Source organism: Calonectris borealis, unplaced genomic scaffold (genome assembly GCF_964195595.1).
Source record: "Calonectris borealis unplaced genomic scaffold, bCalBor7.hap1.2 HAP1_SCAFFOLD_243, whole genome shotgun sequence".
In the NCBI taxonomy this organism is placed as follows: Eukaryota; Metazoa; Chordata; class Aves; order Procellariiformes; family Procellariidae; genus Calonectris; species Calonectris borealis.
In genome coordinates, this window is record NW_027441627.1 from 8,077 (window position 1) to 28,455 (window position 20,379).

General features: G+C 69.0%; 1 protein-coding gene across 1 annotated transcript in view; it reads left to right on the plus strand.

The window, feature by feature from the left end:
- The first annotated feature begins 374 nt into the window (after positions 1-374).
- The window catches only part of LOC142077408 (protein kinase C gamma type-like), a 29,469-nt gene continuing 9,464 nt past the window's right edge, over positions 375-20,379 (plus strand). The window contains 13 exon segments of the mRNA XM_075139426.1: positions 375-538; positions 2,103-2,134; positions 3,971-4,053; positions 4,951-5,062; positions 6,158-6,289; positions 7,578-7,734; positions 10,176-10,310; positions 11,693-11,780; positions 11,903-11,932; positions 13,266-13,412; positions 17,713-17,860; positions 17,863-17,885; positions 20,119-20,210. Coding sequence (XP_074995527.1) covers positions 375-538; positions 2,103-2,134; positions 3,971-4,053; positions 4,951-5,062; positions 6,158-6,289; positions 7,578-7,734; positions 10,176-10,310; positions 11,693-11,780; positions 11,903-11,932; positions 13,266-13,412; positions 17,713-17,860; positions 17,863-17,885; positions 20,119-20,210 — 1,343 coding nt within the window.

Consider the following 20,379-nt stretch of genomic DNA (forward strand, 5'->3'; position numbering starts at 1 on the left):
GGTCTGTCCGTGGGTCCATCCACGCTTCCGTGGGTCTGTCCGTGGGTCCATCCATGTGTCTGTGGGTCCATCCACGTGTCCGTGCGTCTGTCCGTGGGTCCATCTACGCATTCATGGGTCCATCGACATGCCCGTGGGTCCATCCACACGTCTGTGGGTCTGTCCGTGGGTCCGTCCACGCGTCTGTGGGTCCGTCCACGCATCCATAGGTCCATCCCCGTGTCCGTGGGTCCATCCACGCGTCCGTGGGTCCTTCCGTGGGTCCCTCCACGCCTCTGCGGCCGCACCCACCGGTGCTCTCCCACCCACCGCCGCCCCTCTCTGCCCCCGCAGCCCCGTCCGTGGGTCCGTCCGTGGGTCCGTCCGTGGGTCGGATGGCGCTGGCGGGGCCGGAGGGGGAGCGTGGGGCGGGGCGGCCGCTCTTCTGCCGCCGTGGGGCCCTGCGGCACAAGGTGGTGCACGAGGTGAAGAGCCACCGCTTCACCGCCCGCTTCTTCAAGCAGCCGACCTTCTGCAGCCACTGCACCGACTTCATCTGGTGAGGACCCCCCCGGGCGGGACCCCCCCCCAGCACCCACCCACCCAGGCGGCCGGGTCACACAGCACCCGTCGACCCCCCGTGTCCGGGTGGCGTGGACCTCAGGGACCCGTGGACCCAGGTGTCAGGGTCATGCAGACCCCATAGACCCAGGTGTCCCAGGGCAAGTAGACCCCAGGGACCCCAGCGACAAGTTCAAGTGGACCCCAGGGACCCCTGGACCCCCGTGTCCAGGTCATGCAGACCCTAGGGACCCCAGTGTCAAGTTCAAGTGGACCCCAGGACCCCCGTGTCCAGGTCAAGTAGACCCCACGGACCCCTGTGTCCAGACCATGCAGACCCCAGGGACCCCAGTGTCAAGTTCAAGTGGACCCCAGGACCCCCGTGTCCAGGTCAAGTAGACCCCACGGACCCCTGTGTCCAGACCATGCAGACCCCAGGGACCCCAGTGTCAAGTTCAAGTGGGCCCCAGGGACCCCAGGATGGACCCCAGGGACCCGTGGACCCAGGTGTCCAGGTCAAGTAGACCCCAGGGACCCCAGTGTCAAGTTCAAGTGGGCCCCAGGGACCCCAGGATGGACCCCAGAGACCTCTGGACCCAGGTGTCAAGGTCAAGTAGACCCCACGGACCCCTGTGTCCAGGTCATGCAGACCCCAGGGACCCCAGCGTCAAGTTCAAGTGGATCCCAGGACCCCCGTGTCCAGGTCATGCAGACCTCAGGGACACAAGTGTCAAGTTCAAGTGGACCCCAGGGACCCCAGGGTGGACCCCAGGGACCCGTGGACCCAGGTGTCAGGGTCATGCAGACTCCATGGACACCAGTGTCAAGTTCAAGTGGACCCTATGGATCCCTGGACCCAGGTGTCAAGGTCAAGTGGACCCCAGGGACCCATGGACCCAGGTGTCAGGGTCAAGTAGACCCCACGGACCCCCGTGTCCAGGTCAAGTAGACCCCATGGACCCCAGTGTCAAGGTCAAGTGGACCCCAGGGACCCATGGACCCAGGTGTCAGGGTCAAGTAGACCCCACGGACCCCCGTGTCCAGGTCAAGTAGACCCCATGGACCCCAGTGTCAAGGTCAAGTGGACCCCATGGACCCATGGACCCAGGCGTCAGGGTCATGCAGACCCCATAGACCTAGGACTCCAGGTCAAGTAGACCCCGTGGACCCCAGTGTCAAGGTCAAGTGGACCCTATGGACCCTATGGACCAATGGACCCAGGCGTCCAGGTCAAGTGGACCCCATGGACGCCAATGTCAAGTTCAAGTGGACCCTATGGACCCACGCACCCAGGCGTCCGGGTCAGGTGGACCTCAGGGACCCGGGTGTCAAGGTCAAGTAGACCCCACGGACCCCAGTGTCCAGGTCAAGTGGACCCCAGGGACCCCAGCGTCAAGTTCAAGTGGACCCCAGGGACCTCCTGGACCCAGGTCTCTGGGTGGACCCCAGGGACCCCAGCGTCCGGGTCATGCAGCACCCATGGACCCAGGGGTCCGGGCACCCGCTGAGGCCGGGGCCGCTCGTGACACCTGGGGGGCTGACGGCGTCGCTCTCCTCCCCAGGGGCATCGGGAAGCAGGGGCTGCAGTGCATGGGTGAGCCCCCCACCCCCACCCTGGCACCCATGGGACCCCCCAGCACCCATGGGCGACCCCAGGGACCCCCCAGCACCCCAGAACCTCCCAGCACCCATGGGAGACCCCAGGGACCCCCCCCAGCACCCCAGGGACCCCCCAGCACCCATGGGTCACCCCAGGGACCCCCCAGCACCCCAGGGACCCCCCAGCACCCATGGGTCACCCCAGGGACCCCCCAGCACCCCAGGGACCCCCCAGCACCCATGGGTCACCCCAGGGACCACCCCAGCACCCCAGGGTGACCCCAGGGACCCCCTAGATCCCCCCCCCTGCACCCATGGGACCCCTCCCAGGGACCCCCCCCTGCACCTCAGGGACCCCCCAGCACCCATTGGGGCTCCCAGGGACCCCCTAGATCCCCCCCTGCACCCATTGAATCCCCCACAGGGACCCCCAGCACCTCATGGACCCCTCGGCACCCATGGGATCCCCCTGAAACTCCCAGGGACCCCCCAGCACCCATGGGGCACCCCCAAGATCCCTCCTGGCACCCATAGGACCTGCTGGGACCCCCCCCCAGCACCCATGGGTCCCCTCCGGAGACCCCCAGAGTCCCCCCTCAGACCCCCCTTAGCACCCATAAGACCCCCCTGGGACCACCCCCAGCACCCATGGGACCCCCCCAGGGAACCCCCTGGCTCCCCTAACCCCTCCCCCCCAGCACCCATAGGACCCCCTCTTAGCCCCCCCCCCCCGGAATTGGGTCCCCCGAGCATCGGGGGGGGTCCTGGAATGAAGGGGGGGGGCATGTGGGCGTGGCCTGAGTGATGATTGACAGGCGGGGGGGCAGCGGTTGCCAGGCGAGAGTTGCCTGGCAGCGATGGCCGTTGCTAGGCAACAGGCAGGGGGATTTTGGGGGGTCCCGTGGGGAGGGATGGGGGGGGTCGAGGGGATTTTGAGGGGTCCTAGGAGGGATTTGGGGGTCTCGGGGGGGGTATTTGGGGTCCCCAGGACATAGTTGGGGTCTCGGGAGGGGATTTTGGGGTCCCTGGGGGGGTATTTGGGGGTCCCGAAGGGGTATTTGGGGGTCCCTGGGGGGATTTTGGGGTCTCTGGGGGCATATTTGGGGTCCCCAGGGCATATTTGGGGTCTCGGGGGGGGATTTGGGGGCCCTGGGGGGATTTTTGGGGGTTCTTAGGGGGGCTATTTGGGGGTCTTGAGGGGGGATTTGGGGGTCCGGGGGGGATTTTGGGGTCCCCAGGACACAGTTGGGGTCTCGGAGGGGGGGATTTGGGGTCCCTGGGGGGACTTTGGGGTCTAGGGGGTGTTTGGGGGGGTCCTGGGGGGATTTGGGGTCTGGGTTTTTTTTGGGGGGGGGGCTGGGGGTGTTTGGGGTTTGGGGCGGGGATTTGGGGGGGCCTTGGGGGTATTTGGGGTCTGGGTTTTTTTGGGGGGGGGATCCTGGGGGTGTTTGGGGGGGTCCTGGGAGTATTTGGGGTCTGGGAGGTGTTTGGGTGGGACCTGGGGGTGTTTGGGGTCTGGGGGGATTTCGGGGGGGGTCCTGGGGATATTTGGGGGGGTTCCTGAGGGGATTTGGGGTCTGGGGGGGTCCTGGGGTTATTTGGGGTCTGGGGGGTGTTTGGGGGGGGTCCTGGGGGTGTTTGGGGGGGTCTTGGGGGTATTTGGGATCTGGGTTTTTTTTGGGGGGGGGGGTTCCTGGGGGGATTTGGGGTCTGGTTTTTTTTGGGGGGGGGGGTGTTCCTGGGGGGATTTGGGGTCTGGGGGGGTCTGGGGGGGTCCTGGTTTTTTTGGGGGGGTCGGGGGGGGGGTCTGTGCCCCCTGACCCCCCCCCAGTTTGCAGCTTCGTGGTGCACAAGCGCTGCCATGAGTTCGTCACCTTCGAGTGTCCGGGGGCCGGGAAGGGGCCACAGACGGACGTGAGTGTCCCGGGGGGGGGTCCCCGACACCCGGGTCCGTGGGTGGGGGGTCCCGGACCCCTGGGTCCATGGGTGGGGGTCCTCAACACCTGGGTCCGTGGGTGGGGGGTCCCCGACGCCTGGGTCCGTGGGTGGGGGGTCCCGAACCCCCCGGGTCCGTGGGTGGGGGTCGCAGACACCCAGGTCCGTGGGTAGGGAGGGTCCCTGACACCCAGGTCCGTGGGTGGGGGGTCCCGGATGCCTGGTCCCCTTTGGGGGGGGGTCCCTAGCACCTGGGTCCATGGGTGGGTGGGGGGTCCCCCCAATGCCCAGGTCCATGGGTGGGGGGGTCCCCGACACCCGGGTCCGTGGGTAGGGGGGGTCCCTGACACCCGGGTCCGTGGGTGGGGGGTCCTGGATGTCTGGCTCCATGGGTGGGGGGGGTCCCCAACACCCGGGTCCATGGGTGGGGGGTCCCGGATGCCTGACTCCATGGGTGGGGGGGTTCCCCAACCCCTGGCTCCCTGATTGGGGGGGGGTGGGGGGGGGGGTTCCCAGATACCTGGATCCACGGGTGGGGGAGGGGTCGTGCGTATTATTCCCCTCCCCCCCCTTCAATATGTCCCAATTTCTCCGGCTAAATTTTACCACCCCCCCCCCCCAAGGGGGGGCCCTGTGACCCAGATCGGGGCGTCCTTGGCCTAAAATTGGGGGGGGGGGGTGGTGTTGTCCCGCGTCCTCGTGCACGTCCTCGTGCGAGGAAGGTGGCCATGTTGCACCCACGCGTGTGCGCGGGGCCGGCGGGGGGGGGGGGGGGGCAGGCGCACGACGTGCGCCTGCCCCCCCCCCCCCCCCGCCGGCCCCGCGCACACGCGTGTGCGCTCGTGCGCCGCCCTTACACACGCGTGTGCCCCGCAGGACCCCCGGAACAAGCACAAGTTCAAGTTGCACAGCTACAGCAGCCCCACTTTTTGCGATCACTGCGGCTCCTTGCTCTACGGCCTCGTGCACCAGGGCATGAAGTGCTCGTGTAAGCGTGCGACGCACGAGGGCGGGCGGTGGGGGGGGGGGTCCCCCCCGTGCGAAGCCTGGGTGCACGATTGCAGGGGGCGGGGGAGGGGGGGGGGGGCAGCGTGTGGGCGTGCGAGGCTCACGTGATGCGCGTGCGAGGCGCGTGCGAGACCCACGCAAAAACCCCGTGCGAGGTTCACGCGATGCTGGTGCAAGGCTCGTGGGAGACCCACGCGAGGCCCGTGCAAAAGCCCGTGCGAAGCCTTGTGCGACGCTCGTGCAATGCTCGTGCGAGGCTTTGTGTGACGCTGGTGCCCACGCAAGGCTCTGTGCGAGACGCCGTGCAAGGGCCCGTGCGAGGCTCGTGCGAGGCTCCGTGCGATGCCTGGGCGGTGCCTTTACAAAACCCCGTGCGATCCCCGTGCAAGGGCCCGTGCGAGGCCCCGTGCGGTCCCCGTGCAACCCCTGTGCGAGGCCCCGTGCGAGGCGCGTGCGATTCCTGTGTGATCCCCGTGCGAGGCCCCATGTGATCTCCGTGCAATCCCCGTGCAACCCCTGTGTGAGGCCCTGTGCGACCCCCATGTGACCCCCGTGCGAGGCCCCGTGCGATCCCCATGCGACGCCCATGCGACGCCCATGCGACGCCCGTGCGACCCCCGTGCGAGGCCCCGTGTGACCCCTGTGCAACCCCCGTGCGAGGCCCCGTGCAACCCCCATGCGATCCCCGTGCGAGGCCCCATGCAACCCCCGTGTGACCCCCGAGCGACCCCCGTGTGAGGCCCCGTGCGAGGCCCCGTGCGACCCCTGTGCGACCCCCATGCGATCCCCATGCGACGCCCGTGCGAGGCCCCATGCAACCCCTGTGTGGCCCCCGAGCGACCCCCGTGTGAGGCCCCGTGCGAGGCCCCGTGCGACCCCCGTGCGACCCCCATGTGACCCCCGTGCGACCCCTATGCGAGGCCCCGTGCGATCCCCGTGCGAGGCCCCGTGCGACCCCCGTGCGACCCCCGTGCGAGGCCCCGTGTGAGGCCCCACGCAACCCCCGTGCGATCCCCATGCGACGCCCGTGCGAGGCCCCGTGCGAGGCCCCGTGCGAGGCTGCGGTGCCGCGCAGGCTGCGAGATGAACGTGCACAAGCGCTGCGTGCAGAGCGTCCCCAGCCTCTGCGGCGTCGACCACACCGAGCGCCGCGGCCGCCTCCAGCTCCGCATCCAGGCGCTGCCGGGGGAGCAGCTCCACGTCACCGGTAGCACCCCCACACCGGGGCCCCCCAAAACCCCTGGGGCCCCCCAAACCCCTGGCGCCCCCCATTCCTGGGGCCCCCCAAACCCCCTGGGGCCCCCCAAACCCCTGGCGCCCCCCATTCCTGGATCCCCCCCAAACCCCTGGGTCCCCCCCAACATCACCGGGGCCCCCCAAACACCGGGGTCCCCCCAAACACGGGGGTCCCCCCAAGCACCCGGGTCCCCCCATTCCTAGGTCCCCCCAAAGCCCTGGTGCCCCCCAAACCCCTGGCTCCCCCATTCCTGGGTTTCCCCCAACACCTGGATCCCCCCCAAACCCCTGGGTCCCCCCCAACACCACTGGGGCTCCCCCAAACACCAGGGTCCCCCCAAACACCGGGGTCCCCCCAAGCACCTGGGTCCCCCCATTCCTGGGTCCCTCCCAATGCTGGGGTCCCCCCCAACACCTGGGTCCCCCCATTCCTAGGGTCCCCCCAAATGCCAGGGTCCCCCCATTCCTGGCCCCCTCCCCAAACCCCTGGGTCCCCCCAAACCCCTGGGTCCCCCCATTCCTGAGTCCCCCCCCCAAACCCCTGGGTCCCCCCAAATGCCAGGGTCCCCCTATTCCTGGGGTCCCCCCCAAATCCCTGCCCCTCCAAACCCCTGGGTCCACCCATTCCTGGGTCTCTCCCCAACCCCTGGGTCCCCCCGCTTCCTGGGTCCCCCCCAAACCCCTGGGTCCCCCCATTCCTGGGTCCCCCCAATCGCCGGGGTCCCCCCCAAACCCCTGGGTCCCCCCATTCCTGGGTCCCCCCAACCGCCGGGGTCCCCCCCAAACCCCTGGGTCTCCCCATTCCTGGCCCCCCAAATGTCGGGGTCCCCCCAAACGCCAGGTTCCCCCCCAAACCCCTGGGTCCCCCCATTCCTGGGTCCCCCCAACCGCCGGGGTCCCCCCCAAACCCCTGGGTCCCCCCATTCCTGGGTCCCCCCAACCGCCGGGGTCCCCCCCAAACCCCTGGGTCCCCCCATTCCTGGGTCCCCCCAACCGCCGGGGTCCCCCCCAAACCCCTTGGTCTCCCCATTCCTGGCCCCCCCAAATGTCGGGGTCCCCCCAAATGCCAGGTTCCCCCCCAAACCCCTGGGTCCCCCCATTCCTGGGTCCCCCCAACCGCCGGGGTCCCCCCCAAACCCCTGGGTCCCCCCTTCCTGGGTCCCCCAAATGTCGGGGGTCCCCCCCAAACCCCTAGGTCCCCCCCAAACCCCTGGGTCCCCCCCTTCCTGGGTCCCCCCAACCGCCGGGGTCCCCCGCAGTGGGGGAGGCGCGCAACCTGATCCCGATGGATCCCAACGGCCTCTCGGATCCCTACGTGAAGCTGAAGCTGATCCCCGACCCCAAGAACCTCTCCAAGCAGAAGACGCGGACGGTGAAGGCCACCCTCAACCCCGTCTGGAACGAGGCCTTCCTCTTGTGAGCCCTCGTGCGAGCCCTCGTGCGAGCCTGCACGCAAACCCCCGTGCAAACCCCCCGTGCAAACTCCTGTGCAAACTCCTATGCAAACCCTCGTGCAAACCCTCGTGCGAATCTGCATGCAACCCCTCGTGCAAACCCCTGCGCAACCCCTCGTGCAAACCCTCGTGCAACCCCCCGTGCAAACCTGTGTGCAAACCCTCGTGTGAATCTGCATGCAAACCCTCCGGCAAACCCTTGTGCAAACCCCCGTGCAAACCCTCGTGCAAACCCTCGTGTGAATCTGCATGCAAACCCTCATGCAAACCCTTGTGCAAATCCCCGTGCAAACCCTCGTGTGAATCTGCATGCAAACCCTCGGGCAAACTCTTGTGTGAACCTGCATGCAACCCCCCATGCAACCCCCCGTGCAAACCCTCGTGCAAATCTGCATGCAAACCCCCGTGCAAACCCCCCGTGCAAACTCCTATGCAAACCCTCGTGCAAACCCTTGTGCGAATCTGCATGCAACCCCTCATGCAAACCCCTGCGCAAACCCTCGTGCAAACCCTCATGTGAATCTGCATGCAAACCCTCGTGCAACCCCCCGTGCAAACCTGCGTGCGAATCTGCGTACGAACCCTCGTGCAAACCCCCATGCAAACCCTTGTGCAACCCCCCGTGCAAACCTGTGTGCAAACCCTCGTGTGAACCTGCATGCAAACCCTCCGGCAAACCCTTGTGCAAATCCCCGTGCAAACCCTTGTGCAAACCCTCGTGTGAATCTGCATGCAAACCCTCATGCAAACCCTTGTGCAAATCCCCGTGCAAACCCTCGTGCGAATCTGCATGCAAACCCCCGTGCAAACCCCCCGTGCAAACTCCTATGCAAACCCTCGTGCAAACCCTCGTGCGAATCTGCATGCAACCCCTCGTGCAAACCCCTGCGCAAACCCTCGTGCAAACCCTCGTGTGAATCTGCATGCAAACCCTCGTGCAACCCCCCGTGCAAACCTGTGTGCGAATCTGCGTGCAAACCTTTGTGCAACCCCCCGTGCAAACCCTCGTGCAAACCCTCGTGTGAATCTGCATGCAAACCCTCGGGCAAACTCTCGTGTGAACCTGCATGCAAACCCCCATGCAACCCCCCGTGCAAACCCTCGTGCAAACCCTCGTGTGAATCTGCATGCAAACCCTCGTGCAACCCCCCGTGCAAACCTGCGTGCGAATCTGCGTACGAACCCTCGTGCAAACCCCCATGCAAACCCTTGTGCAACCCCCCGTGCAAACCTGTGTGCAAACCCTCGTGTGAACCTGCATGCAAACCCTCCGGCAAACCCTTGTGCAAACCCCCGTGCAAACCCTTGTGCAAACCCTCGTGTGAATCTGCATGCAAACCCTCATGCAAACCCTTGTGCAAATCCCCGTGCAAACCCTCGTGCGAATCTGCATGCAAACCCCCGTGCAAACCCCCCGTGCAAACTCCTATGCAAACCCTCGTGCAAACCCTCGTGCGAATCTGCATGCAACCCCTCGTGCAAACCCCTGCGCAAACCCTCGTGCAAACCCTCGTGTGAATCTGCATGCAAACCCTCGTGCAACCCCCCGTGCAAACCTGTGTGCGAATCTGCGTGCAAACCTTTGTGCAACCCCCCGTGCAAACCCTCGTGCAAACCCTCGTGTGAATCTGCATGCAAACCCTCGGGCAAACTCTCGTGTGAACCTGCATGCAAACCCCCATGCAACCCCCCGTGCAAACCCTCGTGCAAACCCTCATGTGAATCTGCATGCAAACCCTCATGCAAACCCTTGTGCAAATCCCCGTGCAAACCCTCGTGCAAATCTGCATGCAAACCCCCGTGCAAACCCTCGTGCAACCCCCCGTGCAAACCTGTGTGCGAATCTGCGTGCAAACCCCCGTGCAAATCCCCGTGCAAACCCTCGTGCAAATCTGCATGCAAACCCCCATGCAACCCCTCGTGCAACCCCTCGTGCAAACCCTCGTGTGAACACTTTGCAAACCCTTGTGCAAACCCTCGTGCGAACCCTCGTGCAAAGCGACTCCGGCACAGCAGTGGCGTGGGGTTTGCGGGCGTGCAAGGAAGGAGGGGGTTTGCACGAGGGGTGTGCAATGGTGGGGTGCACGAGGGGTGTGCACTGGGGTTGTGCAATGGGGGGGGGGGTCACCAGGGCCGTGCAACAGGGTTGTGCACGAGGGTTGTGCACGGGGGTTGTGTGATGGGGTTGTGCACGAGGGTTGTGCACGGGGGTTGTGCAAGGAGGGGGGTTCACCAGGGCCGTGCAACAGGGTTGTGCACAAGGGCCGGGCACTGGGGTTGTGCACCAGGGGTTCACTAGGGTTGTGCACCAGAATCGTGCAATGGCGGGGGCAGGGGGGGGGGTGGGGGGATCGGTGCAAGGAGGGTGTCACGAGCGCGGCACGAGGGGTTTTGCACCCGCAGCACCCTGCGGCCGGGCGACGCGGAGCGGCGGCTGTCGGTGGAGGTGTGGGACTGGGACCGCACGTCCCGCAACGACTTCATGGGCGCCATGAGCTTCGGGGTGGCCGAGCTGCTCAAGGGTCACGTGGACGGCTGGTGAGCGCCTCGCACGAGGACCTCGCACGGGGACCTCGCACGGGGACCTTGCAGGGGGAACTCCCCCCCCCCCCCTTACCTTGCACGGGGAGCCTCAGAGTGGGGGCTTACACGGGGACCTCCTGCCTTGCACGGGGACCTTCACACAAGGGTCTTGCACGAGGACCTTGCACGGGGACCTTATGGGGGAACCCCCCCCGCCTCGCACGAGGACCTCGCACGGGGACCCCCCCCCTTACCTTGCATGGGGACCCCCCCTTACCTTGCACGGGGAGCCGCACGCTGGGGTCTTGCACGGGGACCTCCTGCCTTGCACGAGGATCTTGCACGGGGACCCCTCCTGCAAACTCCATATCCCCCATGTCCCCACGTCCCCCCACGTCCCCCCACGTCCCCATGTCCCCCCATGTCCCCCCCATGTCCCCCCATGTCCCCCATGTCCCCCCCATGTCCCCCCACATCCCCCCACGTCCCCCATGTCCCCATGTCCCCCCACATCCCCCCATGTCCCCCTGTCCCCCATGTCCCCATGTCCCCCCCATGTCCCCCCACGTCCCCCCACATCCCCCCATGTCCCCATGTCCCCATGTCCCCCCCATGTCCCCCCACGTCCCCCCACATCCCCCCATGTCCCCATGTCCCCATGTCCCCCCCATGTCCCCACACGTCCCCCCACATCCCCCCATGTCCCCATGTCCCCATGTCCCCCCCATGTCCCCCCACGTCCCCCCACATCCCCCCATGTCCCCCTGTCCCCCATGTCCCCATGTCCCCCCCATGTCCCCCCACGTCCCCCCACATCCCCCCATGTCCCCATGTCCCCATGTCCCCCCCATGTCCCCCCACGTCCCCCCACATCCCCCCATGTCCCCCTGTCCCCCATGTCCCCATGTCCCCCCCACGTCCCCCCACGTCCCCCCATGTCCCCACGTTCCCCATGTCCCCCTGTCCCCATGTCCCCCCACGTCCCCCCATGTCCCCCCATGTCCCCACGTCCCCCCACATCCCCATGTCCCCCCACGTCCCCCCACGTCCCCCCACGTCCCCCCATGTCCCCACGTCCCCCCATGTCCCCATGTCCCCCCACATCCCCACGTCCCCCCCACGTCCCCCCACGTCCCCCCCATGTCCCCCCATCCCCCCACATCCCCACGTCCCCCCCCCGTCCCCCCACGTCCCCCCACGTCCCCCCATGTCCCCACGTCCCCCCATGTCCCCATGTCCCCCCACGTCCCCCCATGTCCCCCCATCCCCTCACATCCCCACGTCCCCCCACGTCCCCCCCACGTCCCCCCACGTCCCCCCATGTCCCCCCATCCCCCCACATCCCCACGTCCCCCCACGTCCCCCCACGTCCCCCCCACGTCCCCCCGTCCCCCCAGGTTCAAGCTCCTGAACCAGGAGGAGGGGGAGTACTACAACGTCCCCGTGGCCGACACCGACGACTGCGGCCTCCGGCCCAAGTTCGAGGTGAGGACCCCCCCCCCCCCGACCCCCCTGGGACCCCCCAAATCCCCTGGGTCCCCCCCAGGACCCCCCCAAACCCCCTGGGACCCCCCCAACCCCCCTCACGGCGGCTCCGTTTCTTCCAGGCCTGTAACTACCCCCTGGAGCTCTACGAGGTAAAACCCCCCCCTGGGGGTGAAGCCCCCCCAACCAAGGGCACCCCCCAAACCCCTGGGACCCCCAAAACCCCCTGGGTCCCCCCCAAACCCCTGGGTCTCCCAAAAACCCCTGGGTTCCCCCCAAATCCCTGGGTACCTCCCCAAACCCCTGGGTCCCCCAAAAACCCCTGGGTCCCCCCAAAACCCCCTGGGTCCCCCCAAACCCCTGGGTCCCCCAAAACCCCCTGGGTCTCCCCCAAACCCCTGGGTCCCCCCCAAACCCCTGGGTCCCCCAAAAACCCCTGGGTTCCCCCCAAATCCCTGGGTGCCTCCCCAAACCTCTGGGTCCCCCAAAAACCCCTGGGTCCCCCCTAAACCCCTGGGTCCCCCAAAAACCCCTGGGTCCCCCCCAAACCCCTGGGTCCCCCCAAACACCTGGGTCCCCCCAAAACCCCCTGGGTCCCCCCCAAACCCCTGGATCCCACCAAACCCCTGGGTCCCCCCAAACCCCTGGGTCCCCCAAAAACCCCTGAGTCCCCCCCAAACACCTGGGTCCCCCCCAAACCCCTGGGTCCCCCAAAACCCCCTGGGTCTCCCCCAAACCCCTGGGTCCCCCCAAAACCCCTGGGTCCCCCCCAAACCCCTGGGTCCCCCCCAAACCCCTGGATCCCCCAAACCCCTGGGTCCCCCAAAAACCCCTGGGTCCTCCCCAAACCCCTGGGTCCCCCAAAACCCCCTGGGTCCCCCAAAACCCCCTGGGTTCCCCCCAAACACCTGGGTCCCCCCCAAACCCCTGGGTCCCCCAAAACCCCCTGGGTCTCCCCCAAACCCCTGGGCCCCCCAAAACCCCCTGGGTCCCCCCCAAACCCCTGGGTCCCCCAAAAACCCCTGGGTCCCCCCCAAACCCCTGGATCCCCCCAAACGCCTGGGTCCCCCCAAACCCCTGGGTCCCCCCCAAACCCCTGGGTCCCCCCAAAACGCCCTGGGTCCCCCCCAAACCCCTGGGTCCCCCAAAACCCCCTGGGTCCCCCCCAAACCCCTGGGACCCCCCAAAACGCCCTGGGTCCCCCCCAAACCCCTGGGTCCCCCAAAACCCCCTGGGTCCCCCCCAAACACCTGGGTCCCCCCAAACCCCTGGGTCCCCCAAACCCCTGGGTCCCCCCAAACCCCTGGGTCCCCCCAAAACCCCCTGGGTCCCCCCCTGAGGGTGGGAGGGGGAGGAGGGAAGGGCCCCCCCCCCCCCCAACCCCGGTGTCCCCTACCCCATGTGCCCCCCCCACCTCCATGACCTCTGACCCCTGTGACCTCTGACCTTTGACCCCCCCTGACCCCCTGACCTTTGACCCCGCAGAAAGTGCGCCGGGGGCCGGGCCCCTCGCCGGGGCCCTCCCCCTCCCCCAGCCCCACCGACCCCAAACGCGGCTTCTTCGGCCCCGGCCGCTCCCACCTGGGCGACTTCACCTTCCTGATGGTGCTGGGCAAGGGCAGCTTCGGCAAGGTGGGGGCGCCGCACCCCCAAACGGCGGGGGACCCCCAAAACGGCGGGGGACCCCCAAAATGGCGGGGGACCCCCAAAGGGCTGGGGAACCCCCCCAAATGGCTGGGGATCCCCGAATGGCTGGGGAACCCCCCCAAAAGCTGCGGAACCCCCCCCTAAATGGCTGGGGACCCCCAAATGGCGGGGGACCCCCAAACGGCAGGGGACCCCCAAAATGGCGGGGGACCCCAAAATGGCTGGGGAACCCCCCCAAAAGCTGGGGAACCCCCTCTAAATGGCTGGGGACCCCCAAAGGGCTGGGGAACCCCCCCAAAAGCTGGGGAACCCCCCCTAAATGGCTGGGGACCCCCAAACGGCGGGGGACCCCCAAAATGGCAGGGGACCCCCAAAGGGCTGGGGAACCCCCCCAAATGGCTGGGGATCCCCGAATGGCTGGGGAACCCCCCCAAAAGCTGGGGAACTCCCCCCCAAATGGCTGGGGACCCCCAAAAGCCTGGGACCCCCAAAATATCTGGGGACCCCCCAAATGGCTGGGGAACCCCCCCAAAAGCTGGGGAACCCCCCCCTAAATGGCTGGGGACCCCCAAAAGCCTGGGACCCCCAAAATATCTGGGGAACCCCCAAATGGCTGGGGACCCCTAAACGACTGGGGAACCCCCCCAAAAGCCTGGGACCCTTCCCAAATGGCTGGGGAACCCCCAAATGGCTGGGGAACCCCCCCAAAAGCTGGGGAACCCCCCCTAAATGGCTGGGGAACCCCCAAATGGCTGGGGAACCCCCCCAAAAGCTGGGGAACTCCCCCCTAAATGGCTGGGGACCCCCAAAAGCCTGGGACCCCCAAAATATCTGGGGAACCCCCAAATGGCTGGGGACCCCCAAACGGCGGGGGACCCCCAAAATGGTGGGGGACCCCCAAAGGGCTGGGGAACCCCCCCAAATGGCTGGGGAACCCCCCCAAAAGCTGGGGAACCCCCCCTAAATGGCTAGGGACCCCCAAATGGCTGGGGAACCCCCCCAAATGGCTGGGGATCCCCGAATGGCGGGGGACCCCCAAAGGGCTGGGGACCCCTAAACGGCTGGGGAACCCCCCCAAATGGCTGGGGATCCCCCGAATGGCTGGGGATCCCCCCCAAAAGCTGCGGAACCCCCCCCTAAATGGCTGGGGACCCCCAAAAGCCTGGGACCCCCAAAATATCTGGGGAACCCCCAAATGGCTGGGGACCCCCAAACGGCGGGGGACCCCCAAACGGCGGGGGACCCCCAAAATGGCGGGGGACCCCCAAATGGCTGGGGACCCCTAAACGACTGGGGAACCCCCCCAAAAGCCTGGGACACCCCCCCCAAATGGCTGGGGAACCCCCCAAAAGCTGGGGAACCCCCCCCCTAAATGGCTGGGGACCCCCAAATGGCGGGGGACCCCCAAACGGCGGGGGACCCCCAAAACGGCGGGGGACCCCCAAAGGGCTGGGGAACCCCCCCAAATGGCTGGGGATCCCCGAATGGCTGGGGAATCCCCCCAAAAGCTGCGGACCCCCCCCTAAATGGCTGGGGACCCCCAAATGGCGCCGCACCCCCAAACGGCGGGGGACCCCCAAAACGGCGGGGGACCCCCAAAGGGCTGGGGAACCCCCCAAATGGCTGGGGATCCCCGAATGGCTGGGGAACCCCCCCAAAAGCTGCGGAACCCCCCCCTAAATGGCTGGGGACCCCCAAAAGCCTGGGACCCCCAAAATATCTGGGGAACCCCCAAATGGCTGGGGACCCCTAAACGACTGGGGAACCCCCCCAAAAGCCTGGGACCCTCCCCAAATGGCTGGGGAACCTCCAAATGGCTGGGGAACCCCCCCAAAAGCTGGGGAACCCCCCCTAAATGGCTGGGGACCCCCAAATGGCGGGGGACCCCCAAAATGGCGGGGGACCCCCAAAATGGCTGGGGAACCCCAAATGGCTGGGGAACGCCCCCAAATGGTTGGGGACCCCTAAACGGCTGGGGAACCCCCCCAAAAGCCTGGGACCCCCCCCGAAATGGCTGGGGAACCCCAAATGGCTGGGGTCCCCCAAAATGGCTGGGGAACCACCCCAAAAGCTTGGGACCCCCCCAAATGGCTGGGGTCCCCCGAAAGCCTGGGACCCCCAAAATGGCTGGGGAACCCCCCCAAAAGCCTGGGACCCCCCCCCAAATGGCTGGGGAACCCCAAATGGCTGGGGACCCCCCCAAAAGCCTGGGACCCCCCCCAAATGGCTGGGGGACCCCCAAATGGCTGGAGACCCCCAAAATGGCTGGGGAACCCCTCAAATGCATGGGGAGCCCCCCAAATACCTGGCGACCCCCCAAAAACACGTGGGGACCCCCCAAAATGGCTTGGGACACCCCAAACCCCTGGGTCCCCCCCTGACCACCTGGGTCCCCCCATTCCTGGGTCCCTCAAATGCCTGGGTCCCCCCCCGACCACTCCGGTCCCCCCGGCCGCTGGGGTCCCCCCAGTCCCGCGGTCCCCCCAACACTCGGATCCCCCCCGACCACCTGGGTCCCCCCCAGCCACTGGGGCCCCCCCAGTCCCCGGGTCCCCCCAACACCCGGGTCCCTCCCGACCACCCGGCTCCCCCCAGCCACCCGGGTCCCTCCCAGCCACTGGGGACCCCCCAGTCCCGGGGTCCCCCCAACACCCGGCTCCACCCCAGCCACTGGGGTCCCCCCAGCCGCTGGGGTCCCCCCAGTCCCGGGTCCCCCCAACACCTGCGTCCCTCCCGACCACCCGGGTCCCCCCCAGCCGCTGGGGCCCCCCCAGTCCCGGGGTCCCCCCAACACCCGGGTCCCCCCCAGCCACCCGGGTCCCCCCCGGCCGCTGGGGTCCCCCCAGTCCCGGGGTCCCCCCAACACCCGGGTCCCTCCCGACCACCCGGCTCCCCCCAGCCACCCGGGTCCCCCCAGTCCCCGGGTCCCCCCAACACCCGGGTCCCTCCCGACCACCCGGGTCCCCCCCAGCCGCTGGGGCCCCCCAGTCCCGGGGTCCCCCCAACACCCGGGTCCCCCCCAGCCACCCGGGTCCCCCCCAGCCGCTGGGGCCCCCGCAGTCCCGGGGTCCCCCCAACACCCGGGTCCCCCCCAGCCACCCGGGTCCCCCCCAGCCGCTGGGGTCCCCCCAGGCCCCGGGTCCCCCAGGCCCGGGGTTCCCCCAACACCCAGCTCCCCCCCAGCCACCCGGATCCCCCCCGGGCCACCCGGGTCCCTCCCAGCCACTGGGGCCTCCCCAGTCCCGGGGTCCCCCCAACACTCGGCTCCCCCCCGACCACCTGGGTCCCCCCCAGCCGCTGGGGCCCCCGCAGTCCCGGGGTCCCCCCAACACCCGGGTCCCCCCCAGCCACCCGGCTCCCCCCCAGCCGCTGGGGTCCCCCCAGGCCCCGGGTCCCCCCAACACCCGGGTCCCCCCCAGCCACCCGGGTCCCCCCCAGCCGCTGGGGTCCCCCCAGGCCCCGGGTCCCCCCAGGCCCGGGGTCCCCCCAACACCCGGGTCCCCCCCAGCCACCCGGGTCCCCCCCGGCCGCTGGGGTCCCCCCAGGCCCCGGCTCCCCCAGGCCCGGGGTCCCCCAACACCCGGGTCCCCCCAGCCACCCGGGTCCCCCCCGGCCGCTGGGGTCCCCCAGTCCCGCGGTCCCCCAACACTCGGATCCCCCCGACCACCTGGGTCCCCCCAGCCACTGGGGCCCCCCAGTCCCGGGGTCCCCCCAACACCCGGGTCCCCCCCAGCCACCCGGGTCCCCCCCAGTCCCCGGGTCCCCCCAACACCCGGGTCCCTCCCGACCACCCGGGTCCCCCCCAGCCACCTGGGTCCCCCCCGGCCGCTGGGTCCCCCCAGTCCCCGGGTCCCCCAACACCCGGGTCCCTCCCGACCACCCGGGTCCCCCCAGCCACCCGGGTCCCCCCCAGCCGCTGGGGTCCCCCCAGGCCCCGGGTCCCCCCCAGTCCCGGGGTCCCCCCAACACCCAGCTCCCCCCCAGCCACCGGGTCCCCCCCGGCCGCTGGGGCCCCCCCAGTCCCCGGGTCCCCCCAACACCCGGGTCCCTCCCGACCACCCGGCTCCCCCCCAGCCACCCGGGTCCCCCCCGGCCGCTGGGGTCCCCCCAGGCCCGGGTCCCCCAGGCCCGGGGTCCCCCCAACACCCGGCTCCACCCCAGCCACCCGGGTCCCCCCCAGTCCCGGGGTCCCCCCCAACACCCGGCTCCCCCCAGCCACCCGGGTCCCCCCCGGCCGCTGGGGCCCCCCCAGTGCCGGGGTCCCCCCAACACCCGGCCCCCCCAGGTGATGCTGGCGGAGCGGCGGGGCACGGCCGAGCTCTTCGCCATCAAGATCCTGAAGAAGGACGTGGTGGTGCAGGACGACGACGCCGCCTGCACCATGGTGGAGCGGAGGGTGCTGGCCCTGGGCCCCCGCCCCCACTTCCTCACCCACCTCACTCCACCTTCCAGACCACCGTGGGTGCTGGGGGGGATTGGGGGGGACTGGGGGGGGGGGACTGGGGGGAACTGGGAGCGCTGGGAGGGACTGGGAGGGACTGGGAGCAGTGGGAGGGAGGGACTGGGAGGGACTGGGGCACTGGGACGGACTGGGAGGGACTGGGGGTAGTGGGAGGGAGGGACTGGGGGGAACTGGGAGCGCTGGGAGGGACTGGGAGGACTGGGAGAGAGGGACTGGGGGGAACTGGGAGCGCTGGGAGGGACTGGGAGGGACTGGGAGCAGTGGGGAGGGAGGGACTGGGAGGGACTGGGGGCACTGGGAGGGACTGGGAGGGACTGGGGGTAGTGGGAGGGAGGGACTGGGGGAACTGGGAGCGCTGGGAGGGACTGGGAGGGACTGGGGAGAGAGGGACTGGGGGGAACTGGGAGCGCTGGGAGGGACTGGGAGGGACTGGGGGCAGTGGGAGAGAGGGACTGGGGGGAACTGGGAGCGCTGGGAGGGACTGGGAGGGACTGGGAGCAGTGGGAGAGAGGGACTGGGAGGGACTGGGGGCACTGGGGAGGGACTGGGAGGGACTGGGGGTAGTGGGAGGGAGGGACTGGGGGAACTGGGAGCGCTGGGAGGGACTGGGAGGGACTGGGAGCAGTGGGAGGGAGGGACTGGGAGGGACTGGGGGCACTGGGACGGACTGGGGGCAGTGGAGAGAAGGACTGGGGGGAACTGGGAGCGCTGGGAGGGACTGGGAGGGACTGGGAGCAGTGGGAGGGAGGGACTGGGAGGGACTGGGGGCACTGGGAGGGACTGGGAGGGACTGGGGGCAGTGGGAGAGAGGGACTGGGGGGAACTGGGAGCGCTGGGAGGGACTGGGAGGGACTGGGAGCAGTGGGAGAGAGGGACTGGGAGGGACTGGGGGCACTGGGAGGGACTGGAGGGACTGGGGGTAGTGGGAGGGAGGGACTGGGGGAACTGGGAGCGCTGGGAGGGACTGGGAGGGACTGGGGGTAGTGGGAGGGAGGGACTGGGGGAACTGGGAGCGCTGGGAGGGACTGGGAGCAGTGGGAGAGAGGGACTGGGAGGGACTGGGGCACTGGGAGGGACTGGGAGGGACTGGGGGTAGTGGGAGGGAGGGACTGGGGGGAACTGGGAGCGCTGGGAGGGACTGGGAGGGACTGGGAGAGAGGGACTGGGGGAACTGGGAGCGCTGGGAGGGACTGGGAGGGACTGGGGGAGAGGGACTGGGGGAACTGGGAGCGCTGGGAGGGACTGGGAGGGACTGGGAGCAGTGGGAGGGAGGGACTGGGAGGGACTGGGGGCACTGGGAGGGACTGGGAGGGACTGGGGGCAGTGGGAGAGAGGGACTGGGGGGAACTGGGAGCGCTGGGAGGGACTGGGAGGGACTGGGAGCAGTGGGAGAGAGGGACTGGGAGGGACTGGGGGCACTGGGAGGGACTGGGAGGGACTGGGGGTAGTGGGAGGGAGGGACTGGGGGAACTGGGAGCGCTGGGAGGGACTGGGAGGGACTGGGGGTAGTGGGAGGGGAGGGACTGGGGGGAACTGGGAGCGCTGGGAGGGACTGGGAGCAGTGGGAGAGAGGGACTGGGAGGGACTGGGGGCACTGGGAGGGACTGGGAGGGACTGGGGGTAGTGGGAGGGAGGGACTGGGGGGAACTGGGAGCGCTGGGAGGGACTGGGAGGGACTGGGAGAGAGGACTGGGGGGAACTGGGAGCGCTGGGAGGGACTGGGAGGGACTGGGAGCAGTGGGAGGGAGAGATTGGGAGGGACTGGGGGCACTGGGAGGGACTGGGAGGGACTGGGGGCAGTGGGAGGGAGGGACTAGGGGGAACTGGGAGCACTGGGAGGGACTGGAAGGACTGGGAGCAGTGGGAGAGAGGGACTGGGGGGAACTCGGAGCAGTGGGAGGGACTGGGGGGAACTGGGAGCACTGGGAGGGAGGGACTGGGGGAAACTGGGAGCACTGGGAGGTACTGGGGGAAACTGGGAGCACTGGGAGAGCCTGGGGGTGGGACTGGGAGGGCCTGGGGGTGGGACTGGGGCCTGGGGGTGGGACTGGGAGGGACTGGGAGCACTGGGAGGGACTGGGAGGGATTGGGAGGGGGAGACTGGGCGGGACTGGGAGGGATTGGGGGAGACTGGGAGGAACTGGGAGGGATTGGGAGGGATAGGAGGGATGGGGGGCACTGGGAGCACCGGGAGCTGGGGGTTCCCGGTGACCCCCCCGCGCCCCCCAGGACCGGCTGTATTTCGTCATGGAGTACGTCACCGGCGGCGACCTCATGTACCACATCCAGCAGGTCGGCAAGTTCAAGGAGCCCCACGCCATGTGAGTGACCCCCAAATCCCCCCCCCGGCACCCCCAAATTCCCCCCGGCACCCCCAGATCCACCCCGGGATCCCAAACCCCTCCGGAACCCCCAACCCCCCCCCCCGAACTCCCAATCCCCCCAGTGAGCCCTGAATCCCCCCCGGGACCCCAAACTTCCCCCCGGGAC